Raw genomic sequence first — 21,580 nt, 5'->3', positions numbered from 1 at the left:
ATAGGGGTAAGTTATAAGAAGAGACGGGTAATACGCAATATGTACAAGAGCAAAGAGGGAATAATAAGCGTGCACGACCAAGAACGAAGCGCTCGGATTAAATAGTGGGTAAGAGAAGGATGTACTTTCGCCCCTACTGTTTAATCTTTACATGGAAGAAGCAATTATGAAAATAAAAGAAAGCTTCACGAGTGGAATTAAAATTCAAGGTGAAAGGAGATCAATGACACTATTGGCTGATGACATTGCGATCCTGAGTGAAGAGTACAGGCTATGGATTGAAAGTAAACAGGAAAAAATTAAAGTAATGAGAAGCACCAGAAATGATGACAGCGAGAAACTTAACATCAGGATTGATGGTCACGAAGTAGATCAAGTAAAGGAATTCTGCTACCTAGGCAGCAAAATAACCAGAGATGGACCGAACAAGGAGGACATCAAAAGCAGACTAGCATTGGCAAAAAGGGCATTTCTGGTCAAGAGATGACTATTAGTATCATACATAGTTGTTAATTTGAGGAGGATACCTTTGAGAATGTACGTTTGGAGTATAGCATTGTACGGTAGTGAAACATGGACTGTGGGAAAACCAGAAAAAAAGAAATTCCAATAATTTGAGATATGGTGCTACAGACGAATGTTGATAATTATGCGGACTGATAAGGTAAGGAATGATGAGGTTCTGTGCAGCATCGGAGAGGAAAGGAATATGTATAAAAAACTGAAAAGGAGAACGAACAGAATGATAGGACATCTGTAAAGACATGAGGGAATGAGTTCCATGGTACTAGAGGGAGCTGTAGAGGGCAAAAACTGTAGGGGAAAACAAAGATTGGAATATATTCAGCAACAAAATGAGGACGTAAGTTGCAAGTGCTACTCTGAGAAGAATAGGTTGCCAAAGGAGAAGAAAAGAATAATTTGTGGCGAGGCGGATCAAACCAGTCAGAGACCCACGAACCCCCCCCCCCCCCCCCCAAAAAAAAGAAAAGAAACAAAAAAAAATTCTTGGCTTGTACAGAATCATACATTGAACCGTGGGAATGAACGTTAACAGTCGTTTACAAATGAAAGTAAAAATTATGGGAATGCGTGACGTGTGTTCTCTCACACATTTCCGAACCACTGTGAAACCCAGTCACACTGTTTACTGTCTCGTCACGCTCCCCCAGCTGACACACACATTCTCACCAGGCACCACCTATTTGCAGTTCTTGTTCATGTGCTCCATACTCACTACTGAGAGATTTCCGCAAGAGGTCAAACGTAAATGTGCACACGCACTTAAGATTGTGGATTCATTGTCCACCGAGGATAATCAGTTATACGAACCCTTGCCGAACATGTTCGTTCGACTTCTAGTGGGAATCCATTTCTTTCCCTTCACTCCTCCGCCACCTTAAATTTATGAGTACACAACGAGAACAAAAGTTTAACATTTAAATAGCCCACGTTGCTATACAGCTCAACAAACCGACTGTAAAGATGGTGGTAGTTTTCAGTGAGGTCCAATATTTAGATGTAAAGTTGAGAATTACTGGTATTATTTTCGTAGATGGCAGCTCTAAACAAAGGTGGTTTCAGTACTGCGGATTGTTTTCTTTTTTCTTTTGTTTTAACGCCCTGCCGACAACCAGGTCTGTTTCAGGGGTGGGGGAGACAAAAATGAGCAAGGGAATGGACTGTGCTCTTTCCACAGGAACTATTCTGGAAGCGATTTAGAGGAACTATGGGAAACCTAAATCTGGATTTGAACTGCCCTCCTTCCAAATGCGAGTCCAGTGTTGCAAAAGAACGGTTGTGAAATGGGCGATTAAGAAAGCGGCTCGTCAGCTTGCGTGATCTAATAACATAATTAATGCGGAAGGGAGATGTTTGAAATGATTCACTAAACAAGGAAACTTTGTTCAGTTTGTAATGTACGCTAGTAACCTTGTGGTATCAGACGAAATTTGCTCGATTACTATAATCAACACATGAACAGCATCGCTAATAGTAGATTTGTGGGAGTGAAACATCAAGGGATTGCATAACATCTGTAAAACAGTAAGAGTAGCAATATTGACGTTATCGACTTCACTGGCAGGTATATGTAGAATTGTGATTTTTGTACTTACCCCACTGACTTGTGTGAATATTTTCTCCTCTGTAGTCGAATACAAAGGAATAAATTGGCTTGTTGGAGAGCTCGGCAGCGGTTCTAATGAAGCCATCATTAGGGTCGAACCATTTGAGGTCGTCGAAGAACTGTGAAAGTAAGAGACTCATTTATATTAACATCAAAACTGAAACGACGAATCACAAAATCTTACAAAACAATATTAAACGGATGCAACAAGCAAGGATATTGCAATGAAATATCTTTTCTAAAATCAAATAGTGCATTTCCTTTACCTCCCGGTGTGGCCGAGCGGTTCTAGGCGCTTCAGTCTGGAACCGCGCGACCGCTACGTTCGCGGCTTTGAATCCTGCCCGGGCATGTATGTCTGTGTTGTCCTTGGGTTATTTAGGTTTAAGTAGTTTTAAGTTCTAGGGGACTGATGACCTCAGATGTTAAGTCCCATAGTGCTTAGAGCTATTTGAGCCATTTTTGAACCTTTACCTCCGTATTCTTATTGTTATTTGGGCACGAAATCAGTGTAAGAAACTGAAATTTAGTGGTATGCAGTGTTTAAAGAAGTCAAAACTTAGCTTGAAAGGTTATCTAACTGATTATAAGTTATTACAAATAATGAAGATACTTAATAGAAACATTTGCTGTTAGGAGTTAAATGTGTGTGAAATCTTATGGGACTTAACTGCTAACGTCATCAGTCACTCAGTTTACACACTACTTAACCTAAACCATCCTAAGGACACACCCACCCACCCATGCCCGAGGGAGGACTCGAACCTCCGCCAGGACCAGCCGCACAGTCCATGACTGCAGCGCCTAAGACCGCTCGGCTACCTTGACTGGGTAAAGGATATTAACGTAGAAGATGAAGGATCATTCATTAACCCCAAAAAAGCCATATAAAAACAATAATGAATGATCGAAAATTAATAGGAAACGCCATAATATTCATTAAAGATACGAAACGTGTGCGTATCACTTCTTCGATAATACTTTCGGGAATTATGTCAACAATACTTCAATTGAAAAATGTGATTGATGATTTACAATTTTTTAGTACGGGGTTGTTATAACTCCTTTCGCTACTTGAGTCAGTGTAAAGGGAAAACTATTTACCGTATGGGTATCCAACTTTATAGGAATGATGTTCAGATTGCGCGCTACACGCTTTGCGTTGTTCGTAGTGTTAGTGTCATGACTTGCCGTTAGGTGCCGGTAATGGTACGGCGCCGTACGTTGAAACATAAGCATCAGTGTACAGTACAGTTGCAGACAGTCGAAGGGGTCTGAGCAAGATGAGCAGGGCTTTACCGGTAAAGTTATTTTGTTAAAACAACGGCAATAGTGCTACTGCTCTTCGCGAGTATCAAAGCATTGAAGGAATACGGAAAGATCCTCCTCCCGCACCGCACTTGAAGAAAATGATTCTGAATTTGGAATTAAATGAGGTAATTATTTGGTGTTAAAATTAAGTTCTTGTTAGTAGACAGTGAAATATGCTCAAAGACAACATGATGTTTGGAAGGGATTCCTTTGCTGGTGTTCGCCAATGTAGCAAGTACTCTGTCAACGTAGTGAAATAAATACATTCTTAAAGTATCATATGTGACAGTGAACAATTAATATTGATCGAAAACTGTCTCACAGAAGCTACCGTGCAGAGGAAATTAGCAACTGAACCGTAATGTCTTGTCAGTGCATCGTCAGAAGTGTACAAATTTATTTACGCACGAAGCTTCTACCACTTTTGGAAGGAAACTTCGCTGGTGGTGATCGACTTTCTTCGAGCTTATAGCCAGCCTTTGCCTAGTTTCGGACATCTTGAACGACACTAAATTAATGGGAAGGTTAAAATATGACGTACATCTTCCAGTGATGACAACGTTGTAAGGTGAAAAGTATTTCGAAATATGGGAATGAAGTACATGATACCAACGAGTCTTGCTTTAGACAAGGAATGTCTCCGGACTGCTAACAGGGTTATAAATAACCTAGAAATACAAGCCAGAGTAAACAGGAGGAGGAAAAAGAGAATTCTGGAGGAGGAATTTGCAGAAGGTGAAGATAATCCATCCTACGGACCTGGAATGCACTGAAAAGGCAATCCAAACTTTGACGCTCGATTTCCAAAAGTATTAATGTTTTCATACAAATTACATATTTCCTCAGGATGTACCAACGCAATTTCCTTCAAATTTTCAGGAAATGTCACACAGTTACTTCTGCGTAACATAACACAGCCTTTTTCCAGAAACCCGTTTACTGTTGAATTTATAACCAAACAATGGCAGGAAAAAGTGGCGAATTTTCATTACGATATAAAAAAATAATCTCTAACAACTGAAGTCAAATTTTTAAAAATCTCCGTGTTAAGTGTAGCCAATACTCCAATAAATAACCTGTCAAATTTTCAACTTCCTAGCTCAAATACGTTCTGAGTAAAGATGTAATTTATAAGCGCTATTTTAACATTGGAAAGATAGGGCTTTCTGGAGCCCCTCAGTTCCTCGTCTGTGGATTGTGTGCTGGTACTGGGGTAGTCTTCAAACAACTGTAACGAAGCCTCCTTACGCTAAACAGTTCACACACAGATGTGTCTACCTACGGTCAGGAATGAGGCATCCTGTTTCGCGATGACGGCCATGAAGTCTAGGAAATGCCTCATGATTTGATAAAATTCTGCCTCTAAATATTTCTGCATACATGTGCCTTGCTGCTAGACGTTTGCATCGTGACATCATATAAATGAGATGCACATCAGCTAACTCTGTTCGAGTGTAACCAACCATCAAGATACATTAAATATCACTAGAAACTGTCATGGAAACAGAAAATAAGAACAGTAATAACGTAATCGTTTAATCCAATGATGTGGTCACTGCTAGTAATAATAAAAATTTATCCTTCGTAGCAGTAAAAGGCAGCTGAGTTTCTAATCACGTTTCAATGTATAGTATACGAAGCTGTCAAAAGAACTGTGAACGTTCGCCGTAGGGTAGTTCAGCGTCCAACTCTTGAACGACCACTTCTGGGGAGGTAATGCACCTGTGATATTTGTGTAACATAGCAAAAGTGTTTCTAAAAATCTGTACATGTAAATCTGTTCCATCGTGTACGTCTGTCCTTACGATAACGGCTGTACAACGTTCTCTTAGGGCATGCCCGAAGCTACATTTTCATCTGATGGTTTTCTCAAGTGGTGGTCTGACAGTGGTAGCAATTTCGTATTGAGATAGTCAGATATTCCGTAAGCTAGTTTTCTGTTTGTTAGAGCAACTCGTATCTCTGTCGAATGTGTCCCGGATACCAAGGAACACACTGTAAACTTATACATAGTTTTTACTGTATTCTAGATCTCGCGAATGGAAGTGACGAACCGAGGTTCACAAGATCGCTGCTTGAGGAGCCAATGTGTTCATTCGTAGACAACAGATTATCAGACATCCAAACGATGCACAAGTGTAAAACTCATTCCACCTTTGTACGGCAGATTGTTGTTAGTGCTATTCGCTTAAAGATAGGCGTGTCTGCTCGAGAAACGCTCATCGACAATGCATGGTTTTCAGATCACTAGGGACGGTTGTAGCTCCGATGAGTGCGAAACTTAAGGACGAAAGCAACTTTCACACGATGAGTCACTGCCAAGTAACTTAGCTCAATGAAACTTTGAGAGAAACAACTGCTACCGTGTAGTATAGTATAGTATAGTACAGAAGATAACTAAAAGAAATATGCAATTAGTCGAAACGAAATTACTCATTTATTCGAAGACAAAAAATAGTCACTGTTATTCATATGGTCCCCTAGATATTACGAACGGCAGGACATGGTTCTTAACAGGGCGTGTGATCGCCAAGGAAGGCGTTGTGTACCGTGCAGTGTGCTCCCATCCTGGGCACAAGGTTGGTATAGAGTTCTTGTGGTAGGGCGTTCGATTCTTCCACCAGCGCAGCTGACAACGTGGAGGATCTTTGGTGATGTGTACGTTGATGAAGTGCATCTCCTCAACTCATACTACACGAGCTCGACGGGACGTAAGTCAAGGGCACGGGCAAGCCTGTCCATTCGCTGTATGTCTTCTCGTTCCAGGAACTCCTCTTCCTGCGTTGTTCGATGCGGTAACGCATTGTCATCCCGAAGTGTTCAGGGCTAAAGGAACCCCTGAGAAGACGCACAAGGGACGGAGTACAGTGTCACAACGACGTTGGCGGTGACGCATCATCCGAAAGTTGCTTCCGTATTTAAGTTTTGCACACCACTGTTCCTTCCCTCAGTTAAGCTACTTTGCTTGATTTTATTTTCCACCATCACTTACTTTAATATCTGTTACATCGTCTACATCTACACATATAGTTCGCAAACTACCGTACGGAGCATAGCGGAGGGTACTCTGTACCACCACTAGTCGTTTCCTCCCCTGCTCCGCTCGCAAACAGAGCGGGGGAGAAGCGACTGTCTAAAGGCCTTTGTACGAACACTAATTTTCGCATCTTATCTTCATGATCCTTACACGAAATGAACGTTGGCGGGAATAGAACCGTTGTGCCGTCGGCCTCAAATCTCGTTTCTGCAAATTTGCGCAGTAGTGATTTGCGGAAAAAGCATCGTCTACCCTCCAGGGATTCCCATTTGAGTTCATGAAACGTCTCCGTAATTGTTTTACGCTGATCGAACCTACTGATAACTAATACAGCTGTCTACCTCTGTGCTGCTTCGATGTCTTGCTTTAATGCGATCTCGGGATTCCAATCATGCGAACATTAGTCAAAAATGGGTCACACTTACGTTCTATGGGCCATCTCTTTTTTGAATGAGCTACGCTTTCGCACAATTCTCACAATAATCGAAGACGAACATTCGCCTTCCTTTCTGCCAACCTGACATGTTACTTCCATTTCACATCGCCTTGCAAAGTTATCAATAGATATCTAATCGACGTGTTCTGTATTCGTACATTACGGAACTGCTCTTCCTTCTCATCCACAATAACTCACATTCTTCCACATTTAGAAATGTTATGTAAGTCGACTTGTATACATCAACAGTCACTCAACGACGACACCTTCCCGTACATCAAAGCGTCATCAGCAAACAGGCGTAAATTGCTGCTCTCCCTATCCATCAAGTCATTTTTGTGTATAGAGAATACACACTATCATCCTTCTCTGGGGCACCAATGACGATTCCCTCGTCTCTGATGTACAGTGATACTCAAAAGTACCCGAACGACCTGAACTGCATTTCGCCTGATTCGCATGCAACCGGCATAACGCAGCTGTCTAGCAGGTCCTCTAATCGCTCCTTGGTACAGTGGTTTGACTATTGAAAATGGTTCCAACAAGTCACCACTAGAAAATACTGCTCTGTATCGCAGTAACTCATGATGTAAAGTAATACCACGATGCTACAAATATCAGGGAACACCTTATCACATATAAGACTGTCCTTAAGCTTGTAAGCTCACATTTATTACAATAAAGGACATACCTGAAATGTTACCACTCTCATTATTACGACAGATAGGTAATGCACGTAGTAAGTTCGTCGTATTCATGATTTCCTCTTCAAAGTAACATACAGTACTTATTATTCAACACAAAATGAAATTAAAAATTTAAGTTATCCACGAGCAGCTAGTTGAGAATATGTATGAACTTCAAATGACACGACGAACCGTCTCGTTCTGCTTATGGATTCAAACCCAGGTCAGGCTGACTAAGCAAAGATTTCGTGACTGACGCAAACTAACAGTCATTCCTGATTAGGCATATAGAGAGTGATATACCTCGATTTTAGACAGTATCAGCAAATATCAACTTTAAATTACATAACACAAACATTTTTAACGGACGTGAATTCCTCCCCAGCATCTCTTGTCCCTGTTAACGAACTACGAGAGATGTTAAATATTGCTTCTTCACAAATAACTTACTTGAATTGCCGTGAGGTAAAGCTTTGTGTTGGACAGGGATTCGAACCCATAACCTAATCGGATTGATATGGAAACACAACCAACTGTGACATATCGGATTTCCTTGCCAGTAGCTAGATGTTTTAACTGAAATGACGAGAAGTAACATTAATGTTTTCCTTCCCAGGACTCCAACCCAGCACCTATCGCTTTTATATTCTAGAGAAAACGAACGTTAAATACGGGTTTGTTGCACCAGCAGCGACATGTGAGCATGTTTGAACTAGAAATAATATGACGATGAGTTCAGTGCTCACTGGGAATAGAGCTCCACACATATCGTTGTTGACTACACACAAAGAGACATCAGCTACCGAATTTTTCTGCACCAGCAGCACGGAACTTACAGTGATCTCGCAAATAGTTCTGTGTCCCACTAGGAGTCAAAAACGTCAGATATCGTTAGTGTCGACAACGAATGAAAAAACATTAAAAATCAAAATTATTATCCACCAGCAGAAAGGTGTTCTCCTGCTAGATTTTGGTAATACATAATGAGATCTTTAGTGCCAGGCCAGGATTCGAACCCATTCACACGTAATATGTGGAGATGTTGAGGAATCTGCAGTTTTGAACAAACAACAAATTGTAGCCGAGCTGCATTGCCACGAAGAGATCAAACTCCGCGTTAAGGGCGGTCTGAGTTGCATTCTCAGTTCAGAACCAATTTCATCGACATACAGAAGCTCAGATAAAAGATGGAATAAGTGTCCTGTGACTCTACATAGCGTTTGTTTCGTCACTAGAAATAAATAACTAGTATAAGAAAGGTTACTGGTGATAGAGTATCTACATGTCGCCACTCCAGACTTTATTGTGGTCCAACCTAAAGTCTACTTGGCAGAGAAGGAATATCATCCTTAATGTGAATTTCAGACCACACTGCCATTATATCTTCTTCACTTGGTGTAGTCAGAAGCGAATGGAATCTCTCTCTCCCTATCTAAAATCATTGACAGAAGTGGGAATCGGAGCCAGACCATAGGTATAAGAACCTACCAGCAGTCCAACAGACCACCAAACCCTCTTTGCTGTGACTCATTTTTCTATTGTAACGCCGTTGCGCCACACTGGATGAGAGTTCTGACACACAGGCTCCCTGCAGTAAATTGCAGCATGTTCAGTAAATTCAGTTACTTGGTTGACCGAATCACCATTAACTAGCTGCCTCGGCTACCCAGTGCATACATTCGACTCTATTTTGTAATCACCGAAATAAAATCACGTAACTGCCACCTACACAGAAATGCCAACAGTGTAGGATGCAGAAATTTAAATAGGAAGTGTTCCTATTCTATTGCGCTATCTGTTTGGAAAAAACGCCGTGGAGCGCAAAAGAAAAGCTGTAACTGTTTCTCTCATTGTCAGAAGTCTAGACCCGGCCATTTGCATTATCTCGCAGTGCTGTGTTATGCAGAAGTTCTGGAGGAATTGTTGTTCAGCTCTGGAGCTGTTGGAGCTATGTGTCAGCTAGTAGCGTAATGGTAATTGTCGTGCACCATATATAAGATGTCGACAGTTCGAATACATTTACTGCCTAACTTTTTTAAAACGCAATTCTGCTGTCTGCTGAAGTTAGCAATCTAATGGGACTTTGAATATAATTCCCTTCTCTCCTCAACCCAAAATAGTCGCATGTGGAAAAAGGGCTAACTTCTGTGACATTTTGTTCTTTTGAGGTTTAATAGACAGCCAGGCAGCAGATGCATCTCGAAACTTTTGTATTATTTATGGGGAGAGTGCATCATGCCCAAATATGTCAGAAAAGTATGTTCTACATTAGCTGTTGTGTAGTAGGGGCATTTTATTCTTCTTCAAACATTGTGTGACAGCTTTAACTCAGAATAAGTTTTCTATATGCATGTAATCAATAAACTGCATGTGCAGCATCAGACTGTTATAGATAACATCAGAGAATTCGCATATATCGTTGATGATTAATTTCGCTCTGATGTACTATTGTTTCAACAACACTAAAGGAAATCTTACGAATACTGTGCACCGTATTATAAGAAATGAAATGAAACTACCCGCGATAACCTTACGACGAAAGTCTGTTTTAATAAAACTGAGTATCTGTACACAAGCATGCCTCTATCGACACGAATTAGTAAAATACTACTCACTTAGATTTTGATTGGGCCTGTGTTTAATTGGTATGCTGTGTCATACTCAAGAGGTATGCAAATGTGGCGTTTCATAAATATAGTTATGTATTTCTAGATACCCAAAATTTGCTTGTCAGCAGCGGAAAGAGGCGTTACGTGTTGTACAGCATTGTAAATTTTTCACCATTACACTATGAGCAGAAAGTATTTTCTTGCGATTTCCTTATTGATGTTTGATCTGACTGCTTGTAGCTCTTCCACAGAAGGGGTAAAATCGTTAAAGTCAGTGAGACTGGAACTGCGTACCATTACTGACGCTTTTTTACATGTCATGCACGTTACCACAGAGCTGGCGAACAGGTATGTGTGTGAGCTTCCTCTTACGAGGCCAATAGTGGCTAGAACTCGTAAACCGCTATTTAAAGGACGAGACTAGTTGCGATTTCCACCTGCAACGACTTTCCTGGGCTGAAAACCGTAAGTTTACAGTCTTTTGTTACACCTCAAGCGATAATAACTGAGATTCTTCAATGGAAATGACAGGTAAAATCAAGTGAACGTTGAGGCTTAATTCCGTGCACACAAGGAAGTAACTCGTCCATCACAGAGTTGCCAAACATACGTTGCCTTGTTGCCAAATCTCACTTACAGTACCAGCAGGAAGAAGACGAACTGATGTGATCCTACAGCGGGCTGTGAAATGACCATAGCTGGTGTCTCCAAGCCGTAGCTGCTACCGCCTGGAATACGTAATGCGACTGATTCGCATTTTTGCAAGTAGGTTTAGCGACTGGAGCGTAGTTACTAAACTTACTCAGAATGGACTGCAAACTAAGCATCATAAATCTGTAACTCTCATAGTTGTTTTTATATTACTTTCGCAAGTGTACTCAAAACTAAGAAACTTATTTACAGGCGTTTTCGTGCCTCGCCGATAGTCGAGCACAACAAACAAACAAAAAATGTGTGTGTGTGTGTGTGTGTGTGTGTGTGTGTGTGTGTGTGTGTGTGTGTGTGTCTGTGAGAGAGTGAGAGAGAGAAATTGAATCAGGATATGTAAAGAAATCTTTCATTTAAAATGACACGTTCCACATCATTACAAAATGTCATAATCATGATATATGGAACAAGAATTAATCTAATCTAATCTATCATATTGATGACTAGCCATGAAGAGTCATGAATTACCGAAATTTTTGTCAATACCAGTAACCAAATCTAAACTTGAAAATAAAAGACGACAATTTTTGTAATAAACCGGGACCCCTATCAAGACCCTTTCGTCCCTGTTAGCTAATTACGAAAGACGTCTGATATACCTCCATTCTGAAGTAACAAAGTGTGCATGCATTTAAAGATGAAGTGCAAGATGTGAAGTTCTGTGACGGAGATACGAACCCAACACGTAATCGGATTGTTAACTAAGAAAAATCAAATGTTATGTATCGGTGTTTCTTACTAGCTGCTAGGTGTTTGAATCTAAAATAAGGATACAAAGTTTGTGCCTAAGCGACAATCGAACTCCACACCTACGGTGCATCCACGAATACAGCTTAAATATCAGTTGCTTACTCACCAACAGTAAGATGTGTGCGTGTTTGACCAGAAATGACGACACCTATCGCGATTGTTGGCAACACATGAACAGACATTAAAAATGCACGTTAATTTTCACTAGCAGGTGGGTGTGCACTTGATAGGGCTTCAAATGAAATTATGAATATTTTTGTACTGGATCCTTTGGAGGAGACCTAGAGAAGATTGCAGCCTTGGGAAAAGGAACGAAATGATTGAACTGTACTGTTCTGAGAGACTCAGATCCTCGAAAGAGGAGATACGAATTCGACTCACAGTCCAGCACCAAATTTTTCAACGTCTCTAGTTCAATCAAGTACAGGTAAAATAAGAGACCTGTTCCTTTAAATGGCTGTTGGTTCATCAAATAAAATAAAATTTTCTAATGTAAGTGAGTTTACTGGCGACTGTATTTCTGTTTGTTATGACGTCCGCTATGTCATTTCTCAACGTAAACCGGCTCTGCCCAGTTGGTTATGAAGGAACGTGATGTTTAAAGCGGATTATGGATTATAACGTCATTCTCTTGAGGTTACCAGAGGTAAAATAAATCTGTTTCTGCCTCTTAAAAGTAAATTCCTGAACCCACGCAGTGCACCTGTGATAATTCGTTCCACCAGACCATTGTGACCACATTTCCCAGCCTCAAGAGTGCTGAAACGGTTTATGTGCTTAGCTTACAAAATTAGTCACGGTAGAAAAAATGCGAGTCTATTATATGGTTAAGTAGAAGTAAGCTTCTGATGTGGAGATTATGCTATTCTCATATCAGCAGGATCTAAAGACTCTTTTAGGCATCATAGGCTGCAAGTAAAGCCATTTTGAATTTTCACAAATTGAGCAAATTCCTTAGTTCGAGAAAATCCACTGTGAAGTTACCGGATAATTCGATTATTACCGTCATTATTACCATCATTTTATTCATACCGCTGCTGGAACACACGTGCTTGAAGATCATTTAATGCCTTTTGGTCAATATAGAAGTAGTTTCCCAACAACAGGTTCTTACCCTGTCTACGGAATCCTTTTCATGTTAATATCAAACATCAGCAATTATTCGTAGATTACATTAAAGCTAAAGTAATTGATGAAGACGATACTTGATAACAAAAACGCACTGCCTTTCTTCATTTAGTTGTACCTAGAAATGGCTGTCGAGTACTGCCAAACCAAAAGGCAAGAGATCATACTGCCTTCCGAATACGTCGCTGTCAGTTCTTCCATATGATTTGATCGACATGGCCTGTTTCAAGTTGTGTATAACAATGTTTTAGAAAATGAATTGTTTTCCTTTGAAATAAACAGAAAGATTTTCATTCTAAGCTATCCAAGCACAAGATTTTCGCAATATTAGTTCAAATTTAATATTCGCTTCTATAATGTAGGAAAGTATTTCACAGTTGCAAAACTCGTATCCGATTCATTGACCTTACACTTAGTCGCTGGTGTCACTCTGAGCTAGAAGTTATGGTCTGCGACTAAGGTGTCGTTATTTCTGGTCAAACACGCACACATCTTACTGTTGGTGAGTAAGCAACTGATACATAAGCTATATTCGTGGATGCACGGTAGGTGTGCAGTTCGATTGTCGCTTAGGCACAAACTTTGTATCCTTATTTTAGATTCAAACACCTAGCAGCTCGTAAGAAACACCGATACGTAACATTTGATTTTTCTTAGTTAACAATCCGATTACGTGCTGGGTTCGTTTCTCCGTCACAGAACCTCACATCTTGCACTTCATCTTTAAATACATGCACACTTTGTTACTTCAGAATGGAGCTATATCAGACATCTTTCGTGGTTAGCTAACAGGGACGAAAGGGTCTTGATAGGGGTCCTGGTTTATTACAAAAATTGTCGTCTTTTATTTTCAAGTTTAGATTTGGTTACTGGTATCGGCAAAAAATTCGGTAATTCATGACTCTTCATGGCTAGTCATCAATATGATGTGATTAGATTAGATTAGATTAATTCTTGTTCCATATATCATGAATATGACATTTTGTAATGATGTGGAACGTATCATTTTAAATGAAAGATTTCTTTACATATCCTGATTCAATTTCTTTACAACAATTTTTTTACACACGCTCTCTCTCTCTCTCTCTCTCTCTCTCTCTCTCTCTCTCTCTCACTCACTCTCACTCTCTCTCTCTCCCTCTGTCACACACACACACACACACACACACACACACACACACACACACACATTTTTTTTTATTTGTTTATTGTGCTCGACTATCGGCGAATCACGAAAAAGCCTGTGAATGAGTTTCTTAGTTTTGAGTACACTTGCGAAAGAAATATAAAAACAACTATGGGAGTTATTTATGATGCTTAGTTTGCAGTCAATTCTGAGTAAGTTTAGTAACTACGCTCCAGTCCCTAAACCTAGTTGCAGAAATGCGAATCAGTCGCATTACGTATTCCAGGCCATAGTACAGGGTGTTTCAAAAATGACCGGTATATTTGAAACGGCAATAAAAACTAAACGAGCAGCGATAGAAATACACCGTTTGTTGCAATATGCTTGGGACAACAGTACATTTTCAGGCGGACAAACTTTCGAAATTACAGTAGTTACAATTTTCAACAACAGATGGCGCTGCAAGTGATGTGAAAGGTATAGAAGACAACGCAGTCTGTGGGTGCGCCATTCTGTACGTCGTCTTTCTGCTGTAAGCGTGTGCTGTTCACAACGTGCAAGTGTGCTGTAGACAACATGGTTTATTCCTTAGAACAGAGGATTTTTCTGGTGTTGGAATTCCACCGCCTAGAACACAGTGTTGTTGCAACAAGACGAAGTTTTCAGCGGAGGTTTAATGTAACCAAAGGACCGAAAAGCGATACAATAAAGGATCTGTTTGAAAAATTTCAACGGACTGGGAACGTGATGCATGAACGTGCTGGAAAGGTAGGGCGACCGCGTACGGCAACCACAGAGGGCAACACGCAGCTAGTGCAGCAGGTGATCCAACAGCGGCCTCGGGTTTCCGTTCGCCGTGTTGCAGCTGCGGTCCAAATGACGCCAACGTCCACGTATCGTCTCATGCGCCAGAGTTTACACCTCTATCCATACAAAATTCAAACGCGGCAACCCCTCAGCGCCGCTACCATTGCTGCACGAGAGACATTCGCTAACGATATAGTGCACAGGATTGATGACGGCGATATGCATGTGGGCAGCATTTGGTTTACTGACGAAGCTTATTTTTACCTGGACGGCTTCGTCAATAAACAGAACTGGCGCATATGGGGAACCGAAAAGCCCCATGTTGCAGTCCCATCGTCCCTGCATCCTCAGAAAGTACTGGTCTGGGCCGCCATTTCTTCCAAAGGAATCATTGGCCCATTTTTCAGATCCGAAACGATTACTGCTTCACGCTATCTGGACATTCTTCGTGATTTTGTGGCGGTACAAACTGCCTTAGACGACACTGCGAACACCTCGTGGTTTATGCAAGATGGTGCCCGGCCACATCGCACGGCCGACGTCTTTAATTTCCTGAATGAATATTTCGATGATCGTGTGATTGCTTTGGGCTATCCGAAACATACAGGAGGCGGCGTAGATTGGCCTCCCTATTCGCCAGACATGAACCCCTGTGACTTCTTTCTGTGGGGACACTTGAAAGACCAGGTGTACCGCCAGAATCCAGAAACAATTGAGCAGCTGAAGCAGTACATCTCATCTGCATGTGAAGCCATTCCGCCAGACACGTTGTCAAAGGTTTCGGGTATTTCATTCAGAGACTACGCCATATTATTGCTACGTATGGTGGATATGTGGAAAATATCGTACTATAGAGTTTCCCGGACCGCAGCGCCATCTGTTGTTGAAAATTGTAACTACTGTAATTTCGAAAGTTTGTCTGCCTGAAAATGTACTGTTGTCCCAAGCATATTGCAACAAACGGTGTATTTCTATCGATGCTCGTTTAGTTTTTATTGCCGTTTCAAATACACCGTCCATTTTTGAAACACCCTGTAGCTGCGACTTGGAGACACCAGCTATGGTCACTTCGCAGCCCGCTGTAGGATCACATCGGTTCGTCTTCTTCCTGCTGGTATTGTAAGTGAGATTTGACAACAAAGCAACGTATGTTTGGCAACTCTGTGATCGACGAGTTACTTCCTTGTGTGCACGGAGTTAAGCCTCAAACTTCATTTGATTTTACCTGTCATTTCCAATGAGTAAAACTTACGGTTTTCAGCCCAGGAAAGCCGTTGCAAGTGGAAATCGCAACTAATCTCGTCCTTTAAATAGCGGTTTACGAGTTCTACCCACTGTTGGCTTCGTAAGAGGAAGCTCACACACATACCTGTTCGCCAGCTCTGTGGTAACGTGCATGACATGTAAAAAAGCGTCAGTAATGGTACGCAGTTCCAGTCTCACTGACTTTAACGATTTTACCCCTTCTGTGGAAGAGCTACAAGCAGTCAGATCAAACATCAATAAGGAAATCGCAAGAAAATACTTTCGGCTCATAGTGCAATTGTGAAAAATTTACAATGCTGCACAACAGGTAACGCTTCTTTCCGCTGCTGACAAGCAAATTTTGGGTCTCTAGAAATACATAACTATATTTATGAAATGCCACATTTGCATACCTCTTGAGTATGACACAGCATACCAATTAAACACAGACCCAATCAAAATCTAAGTGAGTAGTATTTTACTAATTCGTGTCGATAGAGGCATGCTTGTGTACAGATACTCAGTTTTATTAAAACAGGCTTTCGTCGTAAGATTATCGTGGGTAGTTTCATTTCATTTCTTATAATACGGTGCACAGTTTTCGTAAGATTTCCTTTAGTGTTGTTGAAACAATAGTAAACATGAGAGCGAAATTAATCATCAACGATATATGCGAATTCTCTGATGTTATCTATAACAGTCTGATGCTGCACATGCAGTTTATTGATTACATGCATGTAGAAAACTTATTCTGAGTTAAAGCTGTCAAAAAATGTTTGAAGAAGAATAAAATGCCCCTACCACACAACAGCTAATGTAGGACATACTTTTCTGACGTATTTGGGCACGATGCGCTCTTCCCATACATAATACAAAAGTTTCGACATGCATCTGCTGCCTGGCTGTCTATTAAGCCTGAAAAGAACAAAATGTCACAGAAGTTAGCCCTTTTTCCACATGCGACTATTTTGGGTTGAGGAGAGAAGGGAATTATATTCAAAGTCCCATTAGATTGCTAACTTCAGCAGACAGCAGAATTGCGTTTTAAAAAAGTTAGGTAGTAAATGTATTCGAACTGTCGACATCTTATATATGGTGCACGACAATTACCATTACGCTACTAGCTGACACATAGCTCCAACAGCTCCAGAGCTGAACAACAATTCCTCCAGAACTTCTGCATAACACAGCACTGCGAGATAATGCAAATGGCCGGGTCTAGACTTCTGACAATGAGAGAAACAGTTACAGCTTTTCTTTTGCGCTCCACGGCGTTTTTTCCAAACAGATAGCGCAATAGAATAGGAACACTTCCTATTTAAATTTCTGCATCCTACACTGTTGGCATTTCTGTGTAGGTGGCAGTTACGTGATTTTATTTCGGTGATTACAAAATAGAGTCGAATGTATGCACTGGGTAGCCGAGGCAGCTAGTTAATGGTGATTCGGTCAACCAAGTAACTGAATTTACTGAACATGCTGCAATTTACTGCAGGGAGCCTGTGTGTCAGAACTCTCATCCAGTGTGGCGCAACGGCGTTACAATAGAAAAATGAGTCACAGCAAAGAGGGTTTGGTGGTCTGTTGGACTGCTGGTAGGTTCTTATACCTATGGTCTGGGTTCGATTCCCACTTCTGTCAATGATTTTAGATAGGGAGAGAGAGATTCCATTCGCTTCTGACTACACCAAGTGAAGAAGATATAATGGCAGTGTGGTCTGAAATTCACATTAAGGATGATATTCCTTCTCTGCCAAGTAGACTTTAGGTTGGACCACAATAAAGTCTGGAGTGGCGACATGTAGATACTCTATCACCAGTAACCTTTCTTATACTAGTTATTTATTTCTAGTGACGAAACAAACGCTATGTAGAGTCACAGGACACTTATTCCATCTTTTATCTGAGCTTCTGTATGTCGATGAAATTGGTTCTGAACTGAGAATGCAACTCAGACCGCCCTTAACGCGGAGTTTGATCTCTTCGTGGCAATGCAGCTCGGCTACAATTTGTTGTTTGTTCAAAACTGCAGATTCCTCAACATCTCCAGATATTACGTGTGGTTCGAATCCTAGCCAGGCACTAAAGATTTCATTATGTATTGTCAAACTCTACAATGAGAACACCTATCTGCTGGTGGATAATAATTTTGATTTTTAATGTTTTTCCATTCGTTGTCGACACTAACGATATCTGACGTTTTTGACTCCTAGTGGGACACAGAACTATTTGCGAGATCACTGTAAGTTCAAGATGTTATTCCGTGCTGCTGGTGGAGAAAAATTCGGTAGCTGACGTCTCTTTGTGTGTAGTCAACAACGATATGTGTGGATCTCTATTCCCAGTGAGCACTGAACTCTTCGTCATATTATTTCTAGTTCAAATATGCTCACATGTCGCTGCTGGTGCAACAAACCCATATTTAATGTTCGTTTTCTCTAGAATATAAAAGCGATAGGTGCCGGGTTGGAGTCCTGGGAAGGAAAACATTAATGTTTCTTCTCGTCATTTCAGTTAAAACATCTAGCTACTGGCAAGGCTATCCGATATGTCACAGTTGGTTGTATTTCGATATCAATCCGATTAGGTTATGGGTTCGAATCCCTGTCCAACACAAAGCTTTACCTCACGGCAATTCAAGTAAGTTATTTGTGAAGAAGCAATATTTAACATCTCTCGTAGTTCGTTAACAGGGACAAGAGATGCTGGGGAGGAATTCACGTCCGTTAAAAATGTTTGTGTTATGTAATTTAAAGTTGATATTTGCTGATACTGTCTAAAATCGAGGTATATCACTCTCTATATGCATAATCAGGAATGACTGTTAGTTTGCGTCAGTCACGAAATCTTTGCTTAGTCAGCCTGACCTGGGTTTGAATCCATAAGCAGAACGAGACGGTTCGTCGTGTCATTTGAAGTTCATACATATTCTCAACTAGCTGCTCGTGGATAACTTAAATTTTTAATTTCATTTTGTGTTGAATAATAAGTACCGTATGTTATTTTGAAGAGGAAATCATGAATACGACGAACTTACTACGTGCATTACCTATCTGTCGTAATAATGAGAGTGGTAACATTTCAGGTATGTCCTTTATTGTAATAAATGTGAGCTTACAAGCTTAAGGACAGTCTTATCTGTGATAAGGTGTTCCCTGATATTTTTAGCATCGTGGTATTACTTTACATCATGAGTTACTGCGATACAGAGCAGTGTTTTCTAGTGGTGACTTGTTGGAACCATTTTCAATAGTCAGACAACTGTACCAAGGAGCGATTAGAGGACCTGCTAGACAGCTGCGTTATGCCGGTTGCATGCGAATCAGGCGAAATGTAATTCAAGTCGTTCGGATACTTTTGAGTATCACTGTACACTAGGCATCGAGGACGACATACTGGGTTCCATTAATAAAATGTCTTCGACACAATCGCATATCTGGGAACTTAAACGGTATGCTCGGACCTCCACCAGTAATCTGCAACGTGGCACCGTGTCAAATAACTTTCGAAAATCTAGGAACATGGAAACTGCCTATTGCCCTTCCTCCACGGTTTTCAGGATACCGTGTGAGGAAAGGGCTAGCTTAGCTTCACATAAGCGGTGCCTTCTAAATCCGTGATGAAGCTTTTCTATCTCAAGGAAATTTCCATATTCTAACTCAGAATGTGTGCAAGAAATCTGGAGCAAACCGATGTTATGGATACTGGTCTGTAACTGCGACGGACGCCAGTCTCTACGTCCACCTTGGTGGAGTCTGTACGACAGCCAAACGACGGAATGAATGTAAAATCCTCTTCCGTGAATGATTTCTTAAACGTCAAATTTTCAGCTTTCTTTTCACCAGCTTCTGTTGCCATTCCAGATTGGTCGATGAGTGACTGGACAGAAGACTTAGAACAGTTTACTGATTTTATGTATAACCAAAACTTTCTCGGATTGTAGGCAAGCTCTTTCTCTAAGTTATGATGGTGTGAGTTGTTGTATGCTTCGCGTATTGCGTTTCTTACTGACGCACGAATTTCTGCTACCTATATTCTGTTAACATTTACGAGCTCTTGTTTGAACCGAAAGTGCAACAATATGTTTCCTGAGTATTTTCCGGATTTCATTATTATACTACGGTGGGTCCTTTCCATCCTTAATCCACTTCTTGGCATATACGACCATTTTAAACTTTGTCCTTAATCACTCTACGTCCACCACACTGGATGTCCATTCATTGTCTAAGGAGTGCCAGCAACTGCTTACCTGCTTTTTATAGCTTAAACACTCTCTTGGCCGCCTTGACGGATTTGTAACTTTAGTAATCATCTTCGACATGATGACACCATGATCACTAATCTATACTGACACTGTGCATCAGGTCGTTCACACGACAACTGAAAAGAGAGGCACTGTTAGGTTTTTCCGCAGTAAAATAACTTATGATGGCTGAATTCATTTCGGCGTTAGTTACACAATTCATTTCGGTTCTAGTGGAATCACTCAGTGTTCTATAAAGGATTTTGATTTGTTTCCTGGCTTTACATAAGATGAAAGCGTTCTACGATTATTTACCAGGTTGTTAGTTACATTTCACATTCTAATTCGTTGGACGATTTAGTGCTGGAGTCCTTAAGCTCAATTTTATTTCGACGAGCTTTTATTTGTCTACGAAGCTTTGAATTTCTTCAAATATATGATAAACTCTCTTTGCTTACACAGTGTTCTCATGTCATTCAGTCTGACAGAGAACAAGTGTTCATTAACGAGCTGCTTCGCAATGAGTCCCTCAGGTTGGGTGTCCGGATACTTTTATCTGCGCTGAAAAGGTTACCAAGACAACTAAGAACTATTTTAGCAATAAGCAATCACTCACGTAAACCAGAGGGTCTGGATTGTCTGTTGAAATGGTGTCGTTGCCGAAGTAGAAGTCCCTCAATTTTTTAGCGGCCTCTGTTTGCTGTTCCACGGTAGGCAGATGTAGTAAGGGACCTATCGCAGCCACAAAGTCTTCGTTCATACTGGCGATCGCTTCCGAATCCCGAATAATTTCGTCTCCTGTGAGAAAATAAAAGTAATCACTTAGAAATAAATATTGTGTACCGCAGCACAGGTTATCAGTGTACGAAACTGTTAAGACAAGAAAGGTAAATAAATTTCAACATCCATTAAAAAATATAAAAAGTATATTATTATACACCATTAATTTACTGAAAACATGTAAACAATTCAGAAAACAGCCACCAATTCATACTGCTTTTATCTGCCGTACTGTAATCAAAAAAAGATTATAAAGAACATTGTGAAGAATTAATTATTTCATCTCTCAATGAGCTGTCAGTTCTTTTTAGTACTTCGGCCACAATAGCTGTGAGTAGGTCTTATCTAGCTTGTTGATGCCCTGAAACAGTGAGATATTTGTATGGAATAGAGATGTTCCCTAATATAAAGGGAATGGATTTTGTCCTACCATTTGTCCAATCAAGCTGGGCAAGTGTCATATTTTACATCTGTCTAGAGAACCTTTGTCATTTATGGAGTGGAAATTTGTTATTCATTGTGTGTGTGTGTGTGTGTGTGTGTGTGTGTGTGTGTGTGTGAGTGTGTTGTCTGGGGGAGGAGACCA

General features: G+C 40.6%; 1 protein-coding gene across 1 annotated transcript in view; it reads right to left on the bottom strand.

The window, feature by feature from the left end:
• Positions 1-2,076: 2,076 nt before the first annotated feature.
• The window catches only part of LOC124788804 (venom carboxylesterase-6-like), a 49,847-nt gene continuing 30,343 nt past the window's right edge, over positions 2,077-21,580 (bottom strand). The window contains exons 7-8 of the mRNA XM_047256086.1: positions 20,831-21,012; positions 2,077-2,247 (exon numbers count right to left, since the gene is read on the bottom strand). Of these exons, the coding sequence (XP_047112042.1) occupies positions 2,077-2,247; positions 20,831-21,012 (353 nt within the window). The remainder of the gene's footprint in view (positions 2,248-20,830; positions 21,013-21,580) is intronic.

This window comes from Schistocerca piceifrons, chromosome 3 (genome assembly GCF_021461385.2).
Source record: "Schistocerca piceifrons isolate TAMUIC-IGC-003096 chromosome 3, iqSchPice1.1, whole genome shotgun sequence".
Classification (NCBI taxonomy): Eukaryota; Metazoa; Arthropoda; class Insecta; order Orthoptera; family Acrididae; genus Schistocerca; species Schistocerca piceifrons.
The sequence above is the reverse complement of the archived record's forward strand: the minus strand, read 5'-3'. Positions and strand labels throughout refer to the sequence as shown.